The 19,185-nt window shown below is 49.9% G+C and overlaps 1 protein-coding gene across 29 annotated transcripts in view; it reads left to right on the forward strand.

Moving 5' to 3' along the window:
* Positions 1-19,185, forward strand: part of CACNA1B (calcium voltage-gated channel subunit alpha1 B) — a 299,842-nt gene that overhangs the window by 207,312 nt on the left and 73,345 nt on the right. For 14 of the 29 annotated variants that reach the window (XM_038156214.1, XM_038156197.1, XM_038156200.1 and 11 more), the window contains 5 exons: positions 10,519-11,343; positions 12,529-12,755; positions 14,459-14,579; positions 17,742-17,871; positions 18,478-18,537. In XM_038156214.1, the coding sequence (XP_038012142.1) occupies positions 10,519-11,343; positions 12,529-12,755; positions 14,459-14,579; positions 17,742-17,871; positions 18,478-18,537 (1,363 nt within the window). Of the gene's footprint in view, positions 1-3,610; positions 3,674-10,467; positions 11,344-12,528; positions 12,756-14,458; positions 14,580-17,741; positions 17,872-18,477; positions 18,538-19,185 lie in introns of all 29 variants that reach the window. The other 15 variants (XR_005259272.1, XM_038156186.1, XM_038156187.1 and 12 more) reach the window with 2 other exon arrangements.

A 19,185-nucleotide genomic window follows, 5' to 3' on the forward strand; every position in this document is an offset into this window, starting at 1 on the left:
ATTCATCTGAGCAGATTTGTCTGGCCACAGTTGGTTTTTCACCTGGTGAACTCTGTCCTGCAGGATTTATTTTGTGGTCTCTCTGGATGAAAAGCGAGGCTGGTGTGGAGCTGCTGCTTCATCCAGCCCCCAGCATTTCTCTGCTCCACCAAAGGGACCTGAGCAGATTTGTCTGACCACGGTTCCTTTTTCACCTGGTGAACTCTAGCCTGAAGGATTTCTGTAGGATGAAAAGCGAGGGTGGTGCATTGGTTCTGTCACTGTTTGCAAAGTTTGGCTGAACACAGGACATGTGTTTGATTCAAGTCCATTGTTTCACTCTTCTTTTTTTGTGATTTTTTTTGTTTGTTTGTTTTCTGTTTAGCATTTTCCTTGCTTTGTTGTTTCTGGAGGTGAGTTCTGGGTTTGTTCAGCCCCTCTGTGTCGTTTGCCCTGCTCAGCCTCTGCACCTGAGGGACTTCACAGAGCCAGGGGTCCTTAGGGCAAACCATTGGTGCAGCTTCCTTGGCAGCCAGACCGGAGGACAGGGGACAAGGGGACAATTCCAAGGCACTGGATGTCCAAAGCACTTTTTGGTGCCACTCCCAGTGGAAGGAAGAGCCCTCAGGCTCATCCCTGTGGGTCACACAAAGACCCCAAAGCAAATTTGGGGGTTTTTCCTGCTTTTGCCTGGCCTGATGCCTGAGCTCCCCATGTTTGGGTTTCTCCTCTGCCTTTCCTGTCCCAGCCAGAGCTGCACCAATGGCCTGTACAAAAGGGGCTGCCACGAGCTCACCCTGCCCCAGGCAGGGCACGACCTGGGGCTCACCTGGCACCCACAGCATTTCCCTGTGCCCTCCCCTCACCTTTGCTTAGGGAAAGCCTTAAAATAGCAATTTTTCATCACTAAATTTGTAGGAGCCTGCCAGGTAGTCAGCCACACTTGGAGGAACTTTTGGCACTCTGTGATTTACGAGGTTTGGGATTTTATTAATTCCATGAGGTCATGGATTAGAGTTGTAGCCAGATCCAAGGGAATCATTTAATCGCGGGTGTGAGGTGTGAGTTTTGGGTGGGAGGAGAACCTGGGTGGTGGATGAAACGCGGTGGGCAGTGGCAGAGACAGCTCCTGGACGTGGGCACCAGACCTAAGCACAGTTTGTCACATTGCCCACTGCTGTTCCAGAGTTATCTGTGCTTCCCAGGACAACTTTCCAGCCTCCAAGGACTTCCTGCTGTCTTCAGGACTGGTTTCTGCTGGTCCCACTGGGGTTGCTCACAGAATTGGTGTGTGATTGCAGTCCCACAGGGGGACAGTGCCTCTCGGTGTGAGCAAGGCAGAAAAGCCACCAGAGGTGGCACCTCAGACACTTCACCCTGACCCCTCTGGCCCTTTTGTACAGGTCTGGGGATGCAGGGAGGGGGGAACTGCTCTGTTTCTCCAGGTTTTCCATCTGGGAGGTTCCATGTTTTCCTTCTGTCTCAGGAGTGCCGTGGCTGATTTCCACATCTCTGTTGGGCTGTGGGGACCCAACAGGGCCCAGCAAGAAGCTGCCTGAACACCCAGCCCATGCCCTGTGCTCTGCTGGGGGGTGTAGATTAGAAGAGGTGTTCTTTTCCTCTTGCTGGTTGTGATTTCTTCCCTCTCCTCCTCCCCTGGAGTGTGTCAGTGTGTGAGGTTCTGATTCCTCCCATGGGTTTTCCTCTCTGTCCTCACCGTTGGTGTCACCCAAAGCCACCCTCTGGGCTCTGTCCCTCCTTCCTGGTAAGTAGCATCTGGTGAAAATCAACTCCTGCTGTTGTTTTGCCCTGGAAAAGGAGGCTGGGCTGGCTCTGTGGTTTCACACTCAGCAGTTCCAGGCAAATTTATGGTTTGAAAAAGGCAGAACCAGCCATGGGAGCAGAGCAGTGAGCCTGGAGTGCTGCAGGACTTGTGACACATTCCTTGCACAAGTGACAAGGACAGAGCGTGGCCTTCATCCTGCCCAGCACCAAACAAGGCAGGGAGACACACACAGGTTCATCCCGGCCTCCCACTGCGGGATGTTTATCTGCTTTCAACAATTTTCAACTATTAAACCCAAAATCTCCACACGTACTGCACGGTGCTGATTCCCAGGTGAAGCAGGGCAGCATTCTCCTCCATCCCAAGTTTTCCCAAAGGAATTTCTTGGTTATGCCCTGCACTCAGGGCCTTGTTCTCTGCAGGATTTTGTTGCCAAAGAGTAAAAAGGTCCCCAGGTTGAACAACCTGGAAATAATAATTTCCTTGGCCAGCATGCCACCCCCACTCTGCCTCTGCTCCTGTTTCATTTGGCACCAGACAAATACAGAAATCCTGGTGTTTAGGTAAAATACTTCACCTGCCTGCTCAGCAGATTATTTGCTTCAAGCAAAACTTTTATGATGCCTTCCATAATTTTTCTTATATTCACTCCAGGTTTCTGAACCTCTGGATTTTGTGTTATATTGAGTATCTGAGCCAACATTTCTGTTTAGAACAATCCATTAATTTTAATAAATGTATATTTAAAACTCCACCTCTATGATACCCAAAGAATATTAGATTTTAACTGGGCCTTCTGGTTGGCTAGAATTGATTGTTAACAGATTTAAACACTCATGAAAGGAGAAGGAAAAATGCTGCAACTGAAAAGGCAATTCAGGAGGTGAAGAGATTTTATTTTCAGTCTTGGGGAGGGTTTTTGGAACACTGTAGACTGATAGAAATTATCATTTAGAGGTAGGAAAAAATTAATGCCTCAAACCCGGATCATTCAGGATATTTAGAATCCTGGTTTTCTGTGGATTCCCTGCCTTTTCTATGTGATTCAGTGATTTCCATATTTAAAACCCCCACATAAATAGTGTGGAGGAGATGGAGGAGAATCTACAAAATTCCTTGAGCTGCAGGAAGCTCCTTTCACCCCTGGGCCCTGCCCCACTGAAGCTGCAGCAGAGCTGAGGTTTTTAGGCCCCGTGGCCCAATTTTGGGCAGTCTGAGCCAGGTCCATCCCAATCCCTGTCCAAGGAGAGAGGTAGGTGCTTCCGAAGAGCCAGTCTGAGGCAGGAGCTGCCTGGTACCAGCTGCTGGAGCTCAGGTGGATTTTGGAGCCTGAGGTTCTCTCTCCTGCCCTTGCTCTGTGCTAAAGCTTCCTCCTGGTGCCCAGAGCAGGAATTAGGAGCCTGCTCCACTTGGAAATGAGGATTTGCAGCACAATCCCCCCGTGGCTGCAGCCAGACCTCCCCAGGGCGGCAGAGGTGGCTCCTGCAGGACTTTGGCGGTGTGAGTACCAGGGAGCCGCGGAGCCCCGCGGTCATCGTGTGCCTCTTGGTCACCTTTTCCTTTCGGCTCCCTTTTGGTTCTGTTTTGGACTCTTTGGTTGTGTCCCCGTTCTCCAGAGGATGGGGTGTCTTGGATTCCACAATCCTGGAGCTTGCCCAGTCTTCTCCCCGTCTGCATCCGACAGGACGCGGCCTGTACGAGTCTCCTCCCGATGTCTTTTATGGTTTCTCTGCCCGTTTGGTTTGGTTTGACTTTTTTTTTTGTTGTTCTTTTTTTTTGTTTTTTTGGCTTTTTCTTTTCTCACTTTTTGTTTTCTTTGTTTGTTTTGTTTTTTTGCATGTGCAGTTTTGTAAAGCAAACTCGAGGTACTGTATCTCGCAGCTCGTCAGTCTCCAGCGTAAACTCACCGTGAGTTGCTCTCTGTTACGATATTCACTAAGTGGATTTCTCATTTAGAGCTCTATCAACCTTCCCCTTCTCCTGGTGCCTTCACTCTCCCTGTGTTCTTTTTCCCCAAAAAATCATTCCCATCATTGTGGAAAGCCTCCAGACCAACATCCAGGGAAAGGACTGGAAGGTGTCATTGTCATTTGATGCTTGTGATTTGTGAGCAACTCTTGTGTTCCATACATTAACTGTGACTTTTCCCCCTCTTCCTTCCTCCATTTTTCTCCCTTAATTCCTTTCCATCATTTCTCCTGAACTATTCTCCTCTCTTCCTGTGTCTCCCCTCATTTGATGGTTTGTCTTGTTCTCACTTGTATTTCTGTCTGTTCTCTGTGTTTATTCTGTGCTGGGCTGTTGGCTTTGATGTTCCACCAGTGTTTGCACTCTGGGTTCCGTGGGAGAACCAGGAGAGCTCTCTTGGAGGGAAAACTGGAGGAGGACTTCAAAAGAATTCTGGAAATGGGGTCCAAGTGAGACTAAATTGGAAAACTCTTGAAAAGCTGGTTATGCCTTTGCTCTCTGACCTTCTCGAGCTGGAGCTTAAAGCGACAGATTTTGTCCTAATGAGGCTCTTGGCAACTCCTCTGGAGCTGGAGTTGAGCAAACACAGTGGAAAACTCTCTCTCACTCATGTGCTTCCTCCCAATCCAAACCTGCTGGCTGTGCTGTGGGTCAGGGTGTGCTTTGACACCAACAGGTTGGTAAAAACATCATTACTGCTGCTGACTAACCCAAAAACTCCTCATCAGCTCCTGTCCCACCCCCACGAGTGTCCTTTGGGTTATCCTTTAACTGTGTGACCTTGTCTTTCTTCTTTAATGCTTTTGGAGACTCAAGTAAGTGCAATTCCAGCCTGGGGGGTTTGTCCTGGCCCCACAGCAGGCACCAAGGTACTGTGAAGCCAAGGAGCTTTTTCAGCAGCTTTTCCTCCCTGTAATTCTCCTGGGTGACTGGGGGCTCCTCGTGCACTGGTGGATCTTGGACAAGTTGGAATTTAAAATGTGTTGGTGCTTTATGTGAGTTTAACTTCTGTGATCCAGACTGAGCTGTTGTGACTGCCCAAAGTAGGTGTGACCTGTCTGTGCCCAGGTCTGATGGCACACGGGGAAAATTAGGGGAATAAATTAGATTTAGTCATCTTTTGGATCATTTCTTCCAATGTATTTCCTGGCTGCTGGGAGTTTTGACAGGCAGGAAGGTGCAGAGATGGATGAGCTGAATGTGCTTTTTTAACTCAGTGAGTATTAAGGAGCATTTCCCCAAAAACCTCCAGAGAGATAAAACATTGGGCTTTGTGCACACCAACCCCAAACATCCCATCATGTTTTCCAAGTGGAAAATGGAAATGTGGAGTTTATGAACCCTGAGTTCATGAACAGAAAATAGGATTCGAGTAGAAAGGTTTTGTTGTATTTTAACAACAAATTCCCTTTTATCTGAAACACAGAATTTCACAGCCAGTGTGTAATGTGTGGTTATTTTTAACACTGAATTATTATCTTTCCATAGGCTGCTTTCATTCATTATTTACTGCAGCAAAATGTTAAGGATTTCCATGAAGCGCAGCAGTAATTTCAAAGGTTATGGGAACAAAATCTTGAATCATTAAGGAGCACCCTAAGATTAGAATCTCACTAAAAATACACTTCCCTTCCTTGAACAAACCACACAGTGCTTGCAGTTTTTATTTATACCAATATTAGTCATTGATTCATTAATATGAATTATATTTGATTCTCCAGGAATTGAGGGTTTTCTTTCCAGCCACAGGCAGGAGTTGTTTGATGGTGTTTTAACCCAAGGAAAACCAGTGGAGCTGGTACCAGCAGCGGTATCTACAACATTTCCAGCCTGCAGGATCTGGGGATGGAGCAGAGCCTTCAAAGAGTTTCAGATATTCCTGAAAATAGGGGTGGGGAGTAAAGCAATTAATTACCAGCAGTGTTTGTGGGATGTTGGCAAGTCAGGAGTGATTTACAGGGCAGTTTCCTTAATGGCTTCAGGAGTGTTTTAAGCAGCAAGCAGTGAGCATGGTTCAGATAAGCAGTTGGCTTTATGTTTTTTTTTGTGAAATTTTATGGGCTTGTGTGGATTTTTTTTTTTTTTGTGAAGTAAATATTTATCACAAATCCTTTTTTATCAGTTTAGACAAGCCCTGCCCTGCTTGTGCTGTAGCTGCGCTGTGCCTGGCCCAATTTGTGCAGAATTCACTGCCCCAAATGAGGGGGGCAGCAGAGGAATTCATTTTTGTCCCGTTGATGTTTTTCCATCTCCTCTAAACCCCTCCTGTTGCTGCATCTCCTCCTGGGCAGGCAGCTGGGCTGAAGCCCTGCTGTGTTTTAAGGGGTGCCATTAGTCAGCTCCCAGTCTGTCCCTGTGCCCAGGGAGCACCAGGAGAGGAGGAGCTGCCACAAATCCCAGCTCGGTGGCTGTGGGGACTCAGAGCCAGGGCTGGATAAATCCAGCTGGACAAGCAGCTGCCACTTCCTGCTGCTGCTCTGGCTCTGGAATTCCCAGAGCTGTCGCCACGGGGCCCATGTGCTCAGGTACTTTGCCCCCATTCCCACAGCAGCCCCTGTGCCCTGGCTCTGGCTTCTGGGTGGTGTTTTTGGGATGACAGGATTTGGGATGCCCCTCACTGCTCTGGAGATGGAATTGAGCTCACAGGCGCTGTGTTTTCCTCATTGGGTTTTTATCACACTTTGTAAATATCCTGAATTGCCATTTTGAAAATATTTTTGGAGTGTTTTCCCTGTGGAAAGAGGAATGGCTGTGCAGGCATTGCCTCTGCAGCTCCTGCTCTGGAGTTGTTGGTGCCCAGAGCCAGCGGGTGGCTTTGTGCTGGAGGTTTTGGCACTCACCTCCGTGACTTGTGTCAGCATTAAGGATGCAGCTCATTTCCAGGTGCTGGGAAATTCCAGCTTGGAATGTCAGTGCCTGATTTACCCAGGGATCTGAGCTGAGTTGATGTGTGCACTGCCTGGTTCCTGCATGTTCTCAGGGGTGCAGTTCCCTGGCAGCACCTCTCACTTAGCTCTGAGTGATGGGCAGTGGGAACAGCTCAGAGATCATTTAAAAGCTGATTTATGTTCTTGGTGGAACTGAAACACAAGTGCAAAACCCCTCCAGCAGTGGTACAGCTCATGTCAGAAATGGGCTGAAGATCAACCCTGAATTCCAACCTTCCTCCTCCCCACATCCAGCCTGATTGAGGGGATTTTCTTTCCTTCTTGGCTGGTGGCTTGGTTTGAAAAGACAGGTGTCTGCTAAGGAAGGCAGGAGCCTCCCTTGAAATGGAAAATGTAAACCCCCTCCCTCTGAATTGGTATGATTTTGAAATTAAGGGGCTCTAAGGCCCCTTATGGGAACAGGAATAACAGTTCTTTACTAGGAAAATTAAAATACAAATGCAATAGTACAAAACAAAACAAAGCAAGCAAACAAACAAAAACCTCCAAAAAACAAAAAACAGCATTGCCAGAGTCAGAAGAGGAGCTCACCCCCTGTGGGTCAGGGTGGTGGCAGCAGTGCCATTCCATGGTGGCTCAGCCCTCCTGCAGTGCCAGCTGTGGTTCTGCTGCAGCAGGGATCCTGGACAAGGCTGGAGTTTTCCTCTGAAGCTCCAGGGCTGCTGGAGATGGGCCTGCTCTCCCTCTGGGAATGCAGGGAGAAGAAAGCTGCTCCTCTGGGAATGCAGGGCAGGAGAAAGCTGCTCCTCTGGGAATGCAGGGGGCAGAGGCTGCTGTGCTGTTCCAGGCTCAGATTGTATCCAGGTAGGAATGCTTGGCTCCTGCCCTGGGCGCAGCATCTCCCCATGGGATGATGGAATTTGATCAGCCATGCAGGGACACTCAGTGGCCATGGATAGCAGAGATCTCCTGGAGGGAGGATTGGCTGTGGCAGAGATAAAGAAACCTGCCCCATGGACAGCAGAGAACTGCCCCAGCTCTGACAGATGGAGATAGAACACACACCTACAGCCACATCTTGCATTTCCAGCCTGAGAACGCTGGGATGGGCTCAGCACAGGCAGCAGGCACAGGCTGTGGCCATGGGAGCTGCCTGATGATTTTCTCACTGTTTTGCTTTGGGGAGTCACTGCAGGGACACTGAGGCTTTGTGTCCCAGCCCTGCTGGTTCCTGTCCCATGGCAATGGAGCACAGGATGGAGCAGGGGGTGCTTGTGCTCCTCCCTCTGCTCTTGGCTCTTAGATAAACTGGAAGTTTCAGCACAAGTCAATTTTCTAATGAATCATTAAGGCTGATTATCCCCTCAGTGCTGCCCAAAGCACTGGACAGAGTCCACGCCAGGACTTTCACTATGGAATCAGGAATATTCCCTAAGAACAGAGGTGTTTGTGGCAGCATTCAGGGAGCTCAGCCAGGCACAGAAAATCCCTGAGCTTTCCCTGAGCCTGCCTTTGAAGAGATTTGTAGTCCAGTTGGGTTTAGCAGAGCTAAAATCCGGAGCATGGCAGAGCAAGGCACCCACCCATCCCAGAGGATGTGCAGGACACCCTGGGATGCCCAGCCCAGGCAGCTCCTTCTCTGCTGCCTGTGAGACCTCTGCAGAGCTTTTCCTGTGGCTTCCCACGGGAAATCCTTGGACAGGGCAGCAGGACTGGGCAGTCAGAGGCTCTGCGCGTTCCTCATTCCTTCTCAAACCAAGGAAAGCTGCTGATGAGTGAGAATATTTTAATTTTTCATAATTTTGAACTAAAGAATGTGGTGAGTGCCCACTGTGATAGGGCTGTTCATTCTTGTGCCAGCTTGGAGGGGGCTCTGACTCAGGAGGAGCCTGTTCTCCCTTGAGTGTAGGATTTGGGGTGAGCAGGGCTCTAAGCCATGTCTCCAGGACCTTCTGGTATTATTTGCATTTAAAACTCTGATTTTTATCACTTCTCCTCCTGCCATGGTGCAAATGGGGGACTCAGCTGCTGGAAAACGAGTCCAAAACTTGGCAACAAGGCTGGTGATCAGCACTGATTTTGGGACTAAATGAGGTTTCTTCACATCTGCCTGGGTGCTCTCATGAGGGCTCTTAGTGATTTTTTTCCTCTTTAGCAGCACCAGGCAGCAGCAACCTCAGTAAAGAAGTGATTCCCCAGCAGAGCCCAGCGACACAAAACCCTTCTGACAGCTCCCACTGTGCCACATGAGCATGGCTGGATGTCATCTCCCCAGGGTCTGTGCACGGTGACAGAGCCAGACAGTCCCAATCAGCACCAGAACACGCAAAAGCTGCTTTTTTCCACTGCCAGGGGAGCTCAAAGAATGAGTAAGGAAGTTGTGTTTGCCTCCCATGTGGGCTCTGCTCCCTCCAGCTGCACAGCTCAGGCTGAGGTGTGGGGTAGGGAGGTGTCAGAGCAGGCTGGGAGGAGGAAAATGACTTTCCTGGTTTTGCTAGGAAAAGTTTCATTAAGGAAAAATGGGTGCTGAGCCTCCACGACGTTAAATCCAGAACTCGCCCTGGCAGCCAGTGGAAAGCAGAGTTTGGCTTGAGGTTTGTTAGGAGGAAAAGAAATAGTTGCCCCTTCACAACCTTCAAACCCTGGTTGGGATTGTGGTCACTTTGAATGTGGTGGTGAGAACCCAAAGGCTGTGCTGAAAAATCAAAGCATCCAGGCCATGCCAGAGGAGGCGTCCTGGCCACAGGAGGTGACAGAGATGGGCAGGTGTCTCCAGGTGTTCCCATCTCATCTCCATCTTGGGATACTGAGATGGTGAAGGGTCAGAAGGGCTCACACAAGGAGGAACTGAGGGCTCTGGGATTGTCCAGCTGGAGCAGAGTGAGGGCAGAGCTCCCCGGGGCTGCAGCTCCTCCCGAGAGGCAGCTCCCATCTCTGCTCTGGGACAGGGACAGGAGCCAGGGAACGGCTGGGGCTGGGCCAGGGCAGCTCAGGCTGGAGCTCAGGGCAAGGTTCTTCCCCCAGAGGGTGCTGGCACTGCCCAGGCTCCCCAGGGAATGGGCACGGCCCCGAGGCTGCCAGAGCTCCAGGAGCCTTTGGCCAGCGCTGCCAGGGATGCCCAGGGTGGGGTTGCTGGGGGGTCTGGGCAGGGACAGGGCAGGGGCTGGGTGGTCCTGGTGGGTCCCTTCCAGATCAGGATCTTTAATGGATGTGTGTGTGACTCTCCTACCCTCTGTGCTCTTTTTCTGGTGCACAGGACAGTTCTCCTTTCTTATTTGTACTTTTCCATTCTCCAGTGATGTGTGAGCTGGCTGGTCCATGCTCACCTGGAAGGATGCTGTGGATTTAGAGCAGTTTTAGACCTCTTCCATGAGCCAGCAGGGCAGCACAGCTGCAAAACAAGCCCTGGAGCTGGCTGGAAGGGGAAGGGGCTGGTGGCAGGCTCGGATCCTCAGGGACAGGTTTCATTTTCCCTGCTCCTCCTGCTGATCTAATGTCTCTTGCTCACCGCTAATTTCCTCATCCAGATATTTCCAGGTGGGGAGAAAAATGCTGCTAATTTTGGGAAGCTTTGCAGGCTGTTCCAAAGCTCTGGCTGGGGTGTGTGATTTTTGTGTGCTGCCGTTTTAATCCTTCAGACTATTCCCTAGGCTTCCACATTTCCGAAATGCAGAATAACTCCTTTCCAGAGGGCTGATCTCATAGTGTGTGGGCAAACTAACACGGATGATCCTGCTGGCTTTCCCTGCTTATGTTCTCTCTCCATCCCTGTTACTCCTTTGGTTCGACCCTCTAATTCCCCACCTCAGCTGAAAATTCCCTCTTTTTTTTTTGGTTGGCATTTAGGGAATTGGCGCGAAGTCGGGTGCTGACTTCTCACGTTTCTCCCGCCCTTAGCAAGCAGCAGAATTCCTCCAAATCCAAGTCGGTTTGGGAGCAGAGGACGAGCCAGATCCGGATGCACAACTTCCGAGCCAGCTGCGAGGCTCTGTACAACGAGCTGGACCCCGAGGAGCGGGTCCGGTACGCCACCACCCTGCACATCCGGCCCGACATGAAAACCCACCTGGACCGGCCGCTGGTCGTGGAGCCCCGCGGCGAAGGCAGGAACAACATCACCAAGCTGAGCCCCGTGGATGTCCAGGAGGTGGTGGAGCACCCCAAACCCACCTCCACTGACGGGGCAGAAGCGCCACGGAAGCACCACCGGCATCGGGAGAAGGAGAAGCTGGGAGAGCAGGAGAAGGGAGACGTGACCAAGGACGAGAGCGGCGAAGCCGGGGCCGGCAACAAGGAGGAGCGGCACCGGCAGCACCGCAGCCGCAGCAAGGAGGTGGAAGGGTGCAGCAAGGAAGGGAAAAGCGACCGTAACAGGGGGCAGGAAGGGGGGAAGAGGCACCACCGGCGGGGCTCGGTGGAGGAAGGGGCCGAGAAGGAGCACCGCAGGCACCGCAGCCACCGGCACTCGTCCGACCGGCCGGGCAAGGAGGGCAACGGCGCCGCCAACGGGGCCCGCGGCGAGCGGCGCTCCCGGCACCGCGGAGGGTCCCGCTCCGGGAACAGGGATGGGGAGCCCGGGGCCAAGGGCGACAGCGGAGAGGAGCCCCACCGGCGGCACCGGCTCAGGAACAGGGCGCTGTCCACCTACGAGTCCGTGGAGAAGGACAGCGGGGAGAAGGAGGGGGAGGCTGGCGAGAAGGAGCACCGGAATCACCAGCCCAAGTGAGTGAGTGCTGCCAGACCCTGCCCGGGTCGGTTCAGGGCTCACAAAGCCCCAGATGTGTTCCAGAAAATCCCTTATTGCCCTCCCCGTGGCATTCCCTGCTGTCCCTGTCCCCACACCAGCTCCCACCCGAACCCGCAGTTCTGTTTTGCCTCAGTCAGCAGGGACAGAGGCTCCCAATGACGATTTTGGTTCATGAAACAGCTCAGGTTTAAGGCAGGAAATATCTGCTGTAAACACCAACAAACCCTGTAGGACGCCAAGTGGAGCAGAGAATTTCCCAGCTTCTGAAGGGAAATTTCCTTCTGAAGGAAGCTCCTGAGGGACATCTATTTAAATTTCAGCCAGCCTTGCTTACAGCCCTTTGATTTTCATTTTTAATGGGGAGCCTTCAGCTGCACCACCAGTTGTTCCAGCACATGGCCTCTTCCATTAAGAGCAACGATGGCCCCCATTTGCTTTAATTCTTATGTAAGTCAAGTGAGAAAAGCAGCCCTGGTGAAGCATTTGGAGTAGTTAATAAAGAAGGATAGATTGCCTTTTCAGCTTTATTAGTCTGATGGAAAAGAAATTGCACTGGGATTCTTTAGAATAGAGTTCATGTCACCGTGGAGAGCCGTGAGTGGCACTGAGATAATAATTTTCCTGTCTAAATTATCTTCCTTTCAGCTGAATTTCCAAACACTCTGCCTGCTGTTCAGCGTGCTCATGTGCATGGGCTCACTTTCCTCCTCACTGGAGCAGAGCTGCTGCTGCTGCACAGGAGAGCAGGAGCCATTTAGCTGCTGATTGCCACGTTCCAGAATGGTTCCAAAACTGTTCCAAAAACTGGAAAAGAGAATCAGCACATTTAAACAAGGCCTGGGGAGAGCGTTAGGGAGCAGTGTGCGAGGATTCATCCAGCAGCTGCTCTGGAGAGTGGCTCACGGCACTGCTACATGGTCCTGGCTTGGGAGCATCATTAAAGTGACCCCAGGGATGTTCAGTGCCACTGTCCCCTCCTAATGTTGGGATTGGGGTTTGGCTTGGGAAATCTCAGAGAAAATGATCCCAAATTTTGCTGTCAGAGGTTGTCCTGCAAAGGATTTCCATGGAGGAAACAAACCCAGCACGAGGTGCAGCCTCAGGGATGTGTTCTCTGAACCTTTCCCAGGCCATATTGAACAAATCCTGCTTTTTCCTAGGGAGAACCAGTGTGAGCTGGAGGCCAGTGGCAGTGGCAGTGGCCCTGGGAGTGTCCCTGTGCACACCCTGCCCAGCACTTACCTGCAGAAGGTGCCCGAGCAGCCGGAGGATGCCGACAACCAGAAGAACGTCACCAGGATGATTCAGCCCCCCCTGGACAAAACCACCACTGTGAACATCCCTGTCACCATCACTGCCCCTCCGGGGGAAACCACTGTCATTCCAAGTGAGTGCCTTTGTCTCCTGCTTTTCCTGCTGCGGAATTGCCAGGAAATCCAAATCTCCAAGGAGTGAGGGGGGCTCTCCTGGGCGCTGCCATCCTCGAGAGAGGCAGGCAGAGAACTTGGTGATAGAGGAGCTGTAATTGCCACAGAGACTGCAGGAACTCAGCAAGGGTTCCTGGAAAACACCTGAGATCTCCCGGAGATGGCTCACCCAGGCCACACCCTGTGTGTAAGGGAGAGGTGAGGGAGCAGGGAGAGCAACATCCATGTGTGACCCTGCTGCTTGGGGATCCTGTGACATTCCAGAGCTTTTTCTAGTCCTCTGCATCACACTTGGAGCAGATCCACCCTCCCTGTCCTTCAGAGCTCTCTGCCTTGGGTCTATCAGCACAGATTTACAGATGGTCCCGAGATCCTTGTGCCCAGCCACCACCAGCCTGTTCCCACCACCTTGGTGCTGATCCCTGGCAGGGTGGGAACAGCCTGGAGAATTCTGGAGAGCTGAGGAGAATCCCACTGGGAAGTCAAAGAGGTCCACATTAAACTTCAGGCTGTTAGGACTCTGCTTTCCACAAGGCACAGCCAAGATCTGGCAGAATCTCTGTGTTTTTTCACTTTGTTGTCAGCCACAAGATTTATCTTCTATTTTTTTATTATTTTTCTTTCTTTTTTCTCCCTTTTTTTCTCTTCAATGGTAATTTTCCTATATTGCAATGCCGAGTTCCTGTCAATCACAATTTATCAGCCTCTCCCTTTCTTGGCCATTTCCTCTGGATCTGACTGGAGATCCAATAAGGAATTTATTGAACATGTCACTCAAACACAAAGAAATGTCATTTTCCTGCAAAATAAAATAAAAAGTAATAACAGCCTTGCACTGAATGCATTCCAAAGGGTGGGATTGTTGGACTTTAGGTCCTGGGAATTCATGGAAGAGCCTTTATACGTGTCTAAGAAGAGAATTTGCAGCATTAAATGTTACCCAGCTCATAGATGGGAAATTATCTTCAGTAAATTATCCCATAAACCCCCTGCAAGGGAAGTCAGGGTGAGAACTGGAGAATTTCCAGCCTTTGGGAGGGAGGTTGGGAACAATCTCAGAGAAGGAGATCCCAAAACCTGCTGCAGAATGGAGCTGCTCACCTCTGCACGTGGGGAGCTCTGACCAAACCAAGGTGCACGATACAGGCACAGCTCTGGGAGGTCCAAGAAGTCCTTTCCACGTCTCTTTTCCTATTTCTGGGAAGTTCAGCAGCCCCAGCCTCCAGATTATTAAACCTCATCCATGAATCTGCTCTTTTATTTGTTCCAAAGCCAGTTGTGCTCCTGCTCCACGGGAGAAAACACCGAATTACGAGGCTGGTCAGACTTCCTTTTGATTTTCTTTCAAGGATCCCGAGCTGATCTCTCTCCCTAAGCATCTGTGCTCTTTGGGATGGGTTTTCCAGCCCCGGTTTGGTAGCCCTGGGATAAATCAGCTCATGGTTTCATTTCCTGGCTGTTCCTGCTCCGTGGCTCAGCAGCAGTGGAGGGGCAGGGAGTGATAACGGTCCGATGATTGTTCATCCCATTTAATCAGCACTTCCCAAGGCTGTTTGCTCTCCCAGCTGCACTGTTGCCATTTCCAGCTGTTCCAGGCAGCGGGAAGGCTGCAGATACATTTTTAACCCTCTCCTTTGTGTTCTCCCTGAATTCCCATTTCCAGTGAACAATGTGGAGTTTGAAAGCAAAACAGAGGAGAAGAAAGACGTCGATGACTTGACCAAAAATGGGCCTAAACCAATCCTGCCTTACAGTTCCATGTTCATCCTCAGCCCCACAAACCCGTAAGTTCCTTTAACACTGATTATGGGCTCCAGGTGCCTCAAGCAGTAACATGAGTGGGATTTTCATCTCTGAAAACACACTGGGACATGAAATAAAAGCCTATTTCTGTGGGCCAGATGCTGTTGATCTGTTTCCTGGGGGGATAAATTATCAGGATAGGGAATAGAAATGCTTTGGGCAGACCCTGCTGATTTAGATCCCAAAAACTGGGAGCACAGGTACTGTTGGGAAAAGATTTTATCAGGAGTAACAGGTTGAGGAATATTCCCTCACTGTTGGGAAAAGATTTTATCAGGAATAGCAGGTTGAGGAATATTCCCTCACTGTTGGGGAAAGATTTTATCAGGAATAGCAGGTTGAGGAATATTCCCTCACTGTTGGGAAAAGATTTTATCAGGAATAGCAGGTTGAGGACTGTTTGGATACCAGCAAATTCCTGCAGGTTCCTCAGCTGGAATTTCTGTTCTTTCCGTGAAGTGGCTTTGTATCACTGCCAACTTTGAACTGCTGGGAAAACCTGGATGTTTTTTATTTGCCAAGGCTGGGAGTGGGATCTGCTGGGGTTGGGGCATTTCTTCTCCTTCAGGCAGCGCTGCCTCCTGGGGAGCCTTGGACTCAAAGCCTGGGAATTCTGACTCTGTTCCTCTGCAGGGCTGTGGGACCAAGGGGAGAGGGGTTGGAATTATTGTGGCATGAAGGGCTGCGAGTCAGTTTGAGCATTTTAAGGGAGGGTGTTTGGAACTTCTGGAGGTCCCCTCGGAGCAGAGGTTTCTCTCTGGCTCAGGTAAACTTGTACTTCTCGGAATTTCTCTCTGCCCAGATACCAAAGGAGAGCTCAGGCCCTTCTTTGGCAGCTGGATTTAAGAGAAGGATGAGTTTTCCTCCTGCTGCTGAGGGCTGTGACATCCTGTGCAGTCCTGGAACAAAACAGGCTCCAAGTTCTCTGATTTGACATCCAAAAAGCCCCTGTGGTACCCCCAGACCCTGGGCAAGCTGGACGGCATTCCAGAATCTCCTGACTGAGCTGGGAGAGACCCACCAGGATCATTGATCTGGCTCCTGGCCCTGCACACACACCCCAACAATCCCACCCTGTGCATCCCAGATTGTCCAAACGCTCCTGGAGCTCTGGCAGCTCTGGGACCATGACCTGGGGAGCCAAATTAGGATTAGGGAGTTTGGCCTCTGTCTGTGTGGGTAAGGAAATGGTATTTCCCTAATATTTGGTCTTTTTGCTGTGAAGTGACCACCAAAAATGATCTGGGAAAGGTCTGCCAAGGCAGCAGGGCTGGGTGAGGAGTGAGAGGTGCTGAGCCCAGGGCTCTGAGCTGAGGGCTGAGCTGGGCAGGCAGACAAGCAGCAACATTTCCTTGTATCCTGTGGCTGCTTCTTTTCTCTCCCATCATCCCAGTAAGGACCTTCTGAGCCTCAGAGTTCAGGATCTGGGGGTTCTTTCAGTTGCTTTGTTGTTTCATCTTCCTCCAGCTTACACTTCCCCCCAGAAAAAAAAACAAACACAAAAAACAAACAAACAAAACCCCCCAAAACAAACAAACAAACAAAAAACTGTGCTGAAAGACCATTGGAAAAACAAAGTTCACTGGCAGAAAAAAAATGTGTTACAAGCAAGCCAAGGGGGAATAACAAGACAAAGCCCAAACTCCAGGAATGTCAGCAGCTTGTTTGTCCTCCTTTGGGCAAGGTGCAGAGGCAGCTGCATGCCCCCAGGGGTTCTGGCTGCTGGGAACAGAGCTGAGAGCCCTTTCTGGGGTCGGAAGCTTTTCCTCACTCCAGTGCTGCCATCTCCCTTCCAAGCCCTCTGGGGATCCATGACCCGGGTGCTGCCAGAGGGGAAAACAGCTCAGGGAAGCAGAAATAAATTCCTTTTTTCCCCCACCACCCTCTTAGAGCACACAGGGCTGTGAAGTGATTTCTCAAGCCCCACTGGCGGTTCACAAATGCTCCCACATCTCACTGCTGGTTATGGACGATGAGGGGCTAAAAATAAGGGCTTGTTATTGCTTTGATGAATTGAGTTTGATGCAGGAATTATGGCTACAAATGGTATTGGAAATGTTGCCTTTCACTTCTGTGGCTTCTTGGGGCACAGAGATGATCGTCTTCTCCTGGCAGACTGAAAACCACAGTTAAGGGGTTCACAAAAGCACTTTCCTCCAGGTTATTTTCTATCACATTTACTTCCCTGGTATTTGTAACTCTTTTCTACTCTGAATCCATTAGCAAGCCAAAGAAAAGGAGTATGTAAGAAGATGTGAAAAATAGACTTTAATTCTCACTGTTGAGATATTTGCTTAGAGAAAATGGGATCGAGGAGCTGAAATACATTCTCAGATAACAAAGTTGTTGGCAAGTTAAATCTATAATTTGATTCTCAGGCTAAGTCCTTTATTCAGCTGACAAATATGGTGCAAATGCAGAGCTCTGTGTGCAATTAAGGATTTGGGAATTGTGGTCAGAAGGAATTATTAGCTGCAATTTGTGAAGACTTTTGGACTGCATAGAAATGGGAGCATTTACCATTTTCCTCGGACACAATTTGTGAATAAAAAGATTAGGTGGAAGTAATCAAATCTATTCCTGTAAAGTATTTGTGCTGTAAAGTGTGAGTTGGAGTAAAGTGCAGGCAGAGAGAGATTGGTGGGAGGAACACTCAGAGCCACGAAGGCAGATTCAGCTGAGAGTCTCAACATTTTAAAGGGAATTAGTTGACACTAAAAGGATTTCAAACCTTGTTTTGAGCTCACAGGGCATTAACCTGGCAGTTCAGAGGGAGAAGGACGGGGGAGTGCCATAAACATAATTTGTGGAATTGAGTGTGGATGCTTGAAAGCTCTCAGTGCTCTTTTGACAGATGGGTAGAGAGATAAATAGATAGAGAAATAACTAGATAAGGAGATAAATAGATGAAGAGATAAAGAGATGAATGGATGTTGTTGCTTTTCAGAGGGAGCAGAGATCAGTACAAAGATGTTGAACTCCCTGATTTATCTCTCACCACAGATCTGCTGCAAACTGGAATTTAAAGCCTGTTTTTTGATTTCCTCCCCATTATCACATCAGGCATCCCAGAGGTGCTGCTCCTGCCGGGTTTGTGGCAGTTGTCCCCCCCTGTGACCCCTCGTGTGCTCCTGTCCCTGCAGGATCCGCCGCCTGTTCCACTACATCGTCAACCTGCGCTACTTCGAGATGGTGATCCTGATCGTCATCGCCCTCAGCAGCATCGCCCTGGCTGCAGAGGACCCTGTCCAAGCTGAGTCTCCCAGGAACGACGTGAGTGCCACCCAAAATTCCCAGAATTCAGGTGCTTTTTTCCTCCCAGCTCACAGCGCGGCCGTTCCCATCTCCGCAGGTGCAGGCTGTGCAGAATTAGAGCTGCCTTTGAGAACACGCTCCAGTTATCTTTGTTTCACTGTCAAAATGCTCACATTCCTGTCCCTTTCTGCTGCTTCAGCCACATCTGAGCATGAGAGCTTGGAAATCAGGGGTTGCGTGGCTGATGTGGCTTTGGTGGAGGAGCTGCAAGGCTGGCACCCCATTCCACGCTGGGAAAGGCTGGATCCTCAGGACCTTGGACATCCTTAGGAAAGGACGTTCAAACATTTCATTTTGAAATACCCCTTTTGCCTTGGTAACCCTGCCAGAAATGCAGGTGCACTGGAGCCAGCCTTGGGTGCAGTGTGACAAGGACTGGGAAAATGCTGCTTTAAATCAGATGGTTCAGGTTTGTGCCTAAATTATCTGAAACCCTCCCACCAGATGATTTTTGTCCATCCCAGCAGACAGACCATTGCTGGGTTAGGTATTTTACTCCTTGCTCATGTGCAGGTTATTTCAGTGTGTGGCCTTCCCTAACACACATTTCCCCTTCCCACTTAGGCTCTGAAATACCTGGATTATATATTTACAGGAGTCTTCACCTTTGAGATGGTGATCAAGGTAAGAACTTTTCCAAGCAGGAAGATTCACCTCCTCTTTCAGATTTATTTCTGAGAAGCTGGAGCAGGACAGAGGTGGGGGAATGGAGAGCTTGAAGTTGGGAACAGCTCTCACAATCAGATGCAGCAGCTCTCCTGGCTTCAGTCTCGTGTTTTATGGAGGAAAATCAGGATATCTTTAGGAGCTGTGGCTGTGTGAGAGGATAAGAACTGGGAAGAAGCAGGAGCTGACAGACCTTGCTGAGACACTCCTGATTCTTCCCTTTGGAAGGAATATTAACAACAACTGATTCTTGGTTTATCATGTTTCAAAAAGCTGAGAATTTATCTTTTTACTCAGTAGGGTGACAGGTTTTGCCAAGGCTGTGGGCAGTTACTTCCCAGAGAGCACAATTCCATAAAATCAGGGTTCAGCGTTGGGGTAAGGCAGGAGCTGGGTTTTCCTGTCAGAGGAAGATACAAAAGAGATGCAGAATAAAACCAGGATTAATGCATGTGCATGGAAAAAATCCTAGGGAGCAGTGAGAGCTCTCATTTCTACAGCTTTTGGTTGTGGTTTGTTGATTTGAGCTTCATTTTTTGGAGAGTTTTCCTGCCTGTTAGAGAAGAGCAGCTTGGCTGAGTATCTCAGCAATTTGTGAAGGGTGCT

The sequence above is a fragment of the Motacilla alba genome, chromosome 17, assembly GCF_015832195.1.
Source record: "Motacilla alba alba isolate MOTALB_02 chromosome 17, Motacilla_alba_V1.0_pri, whole genome shotgun sequence".
Classification (NCBI taxonomy): Eukaryota; Metazoa; Chordata; class Aves; order Passeriformes; family Motacillidae; genus Motacilla; species Motacilla alba.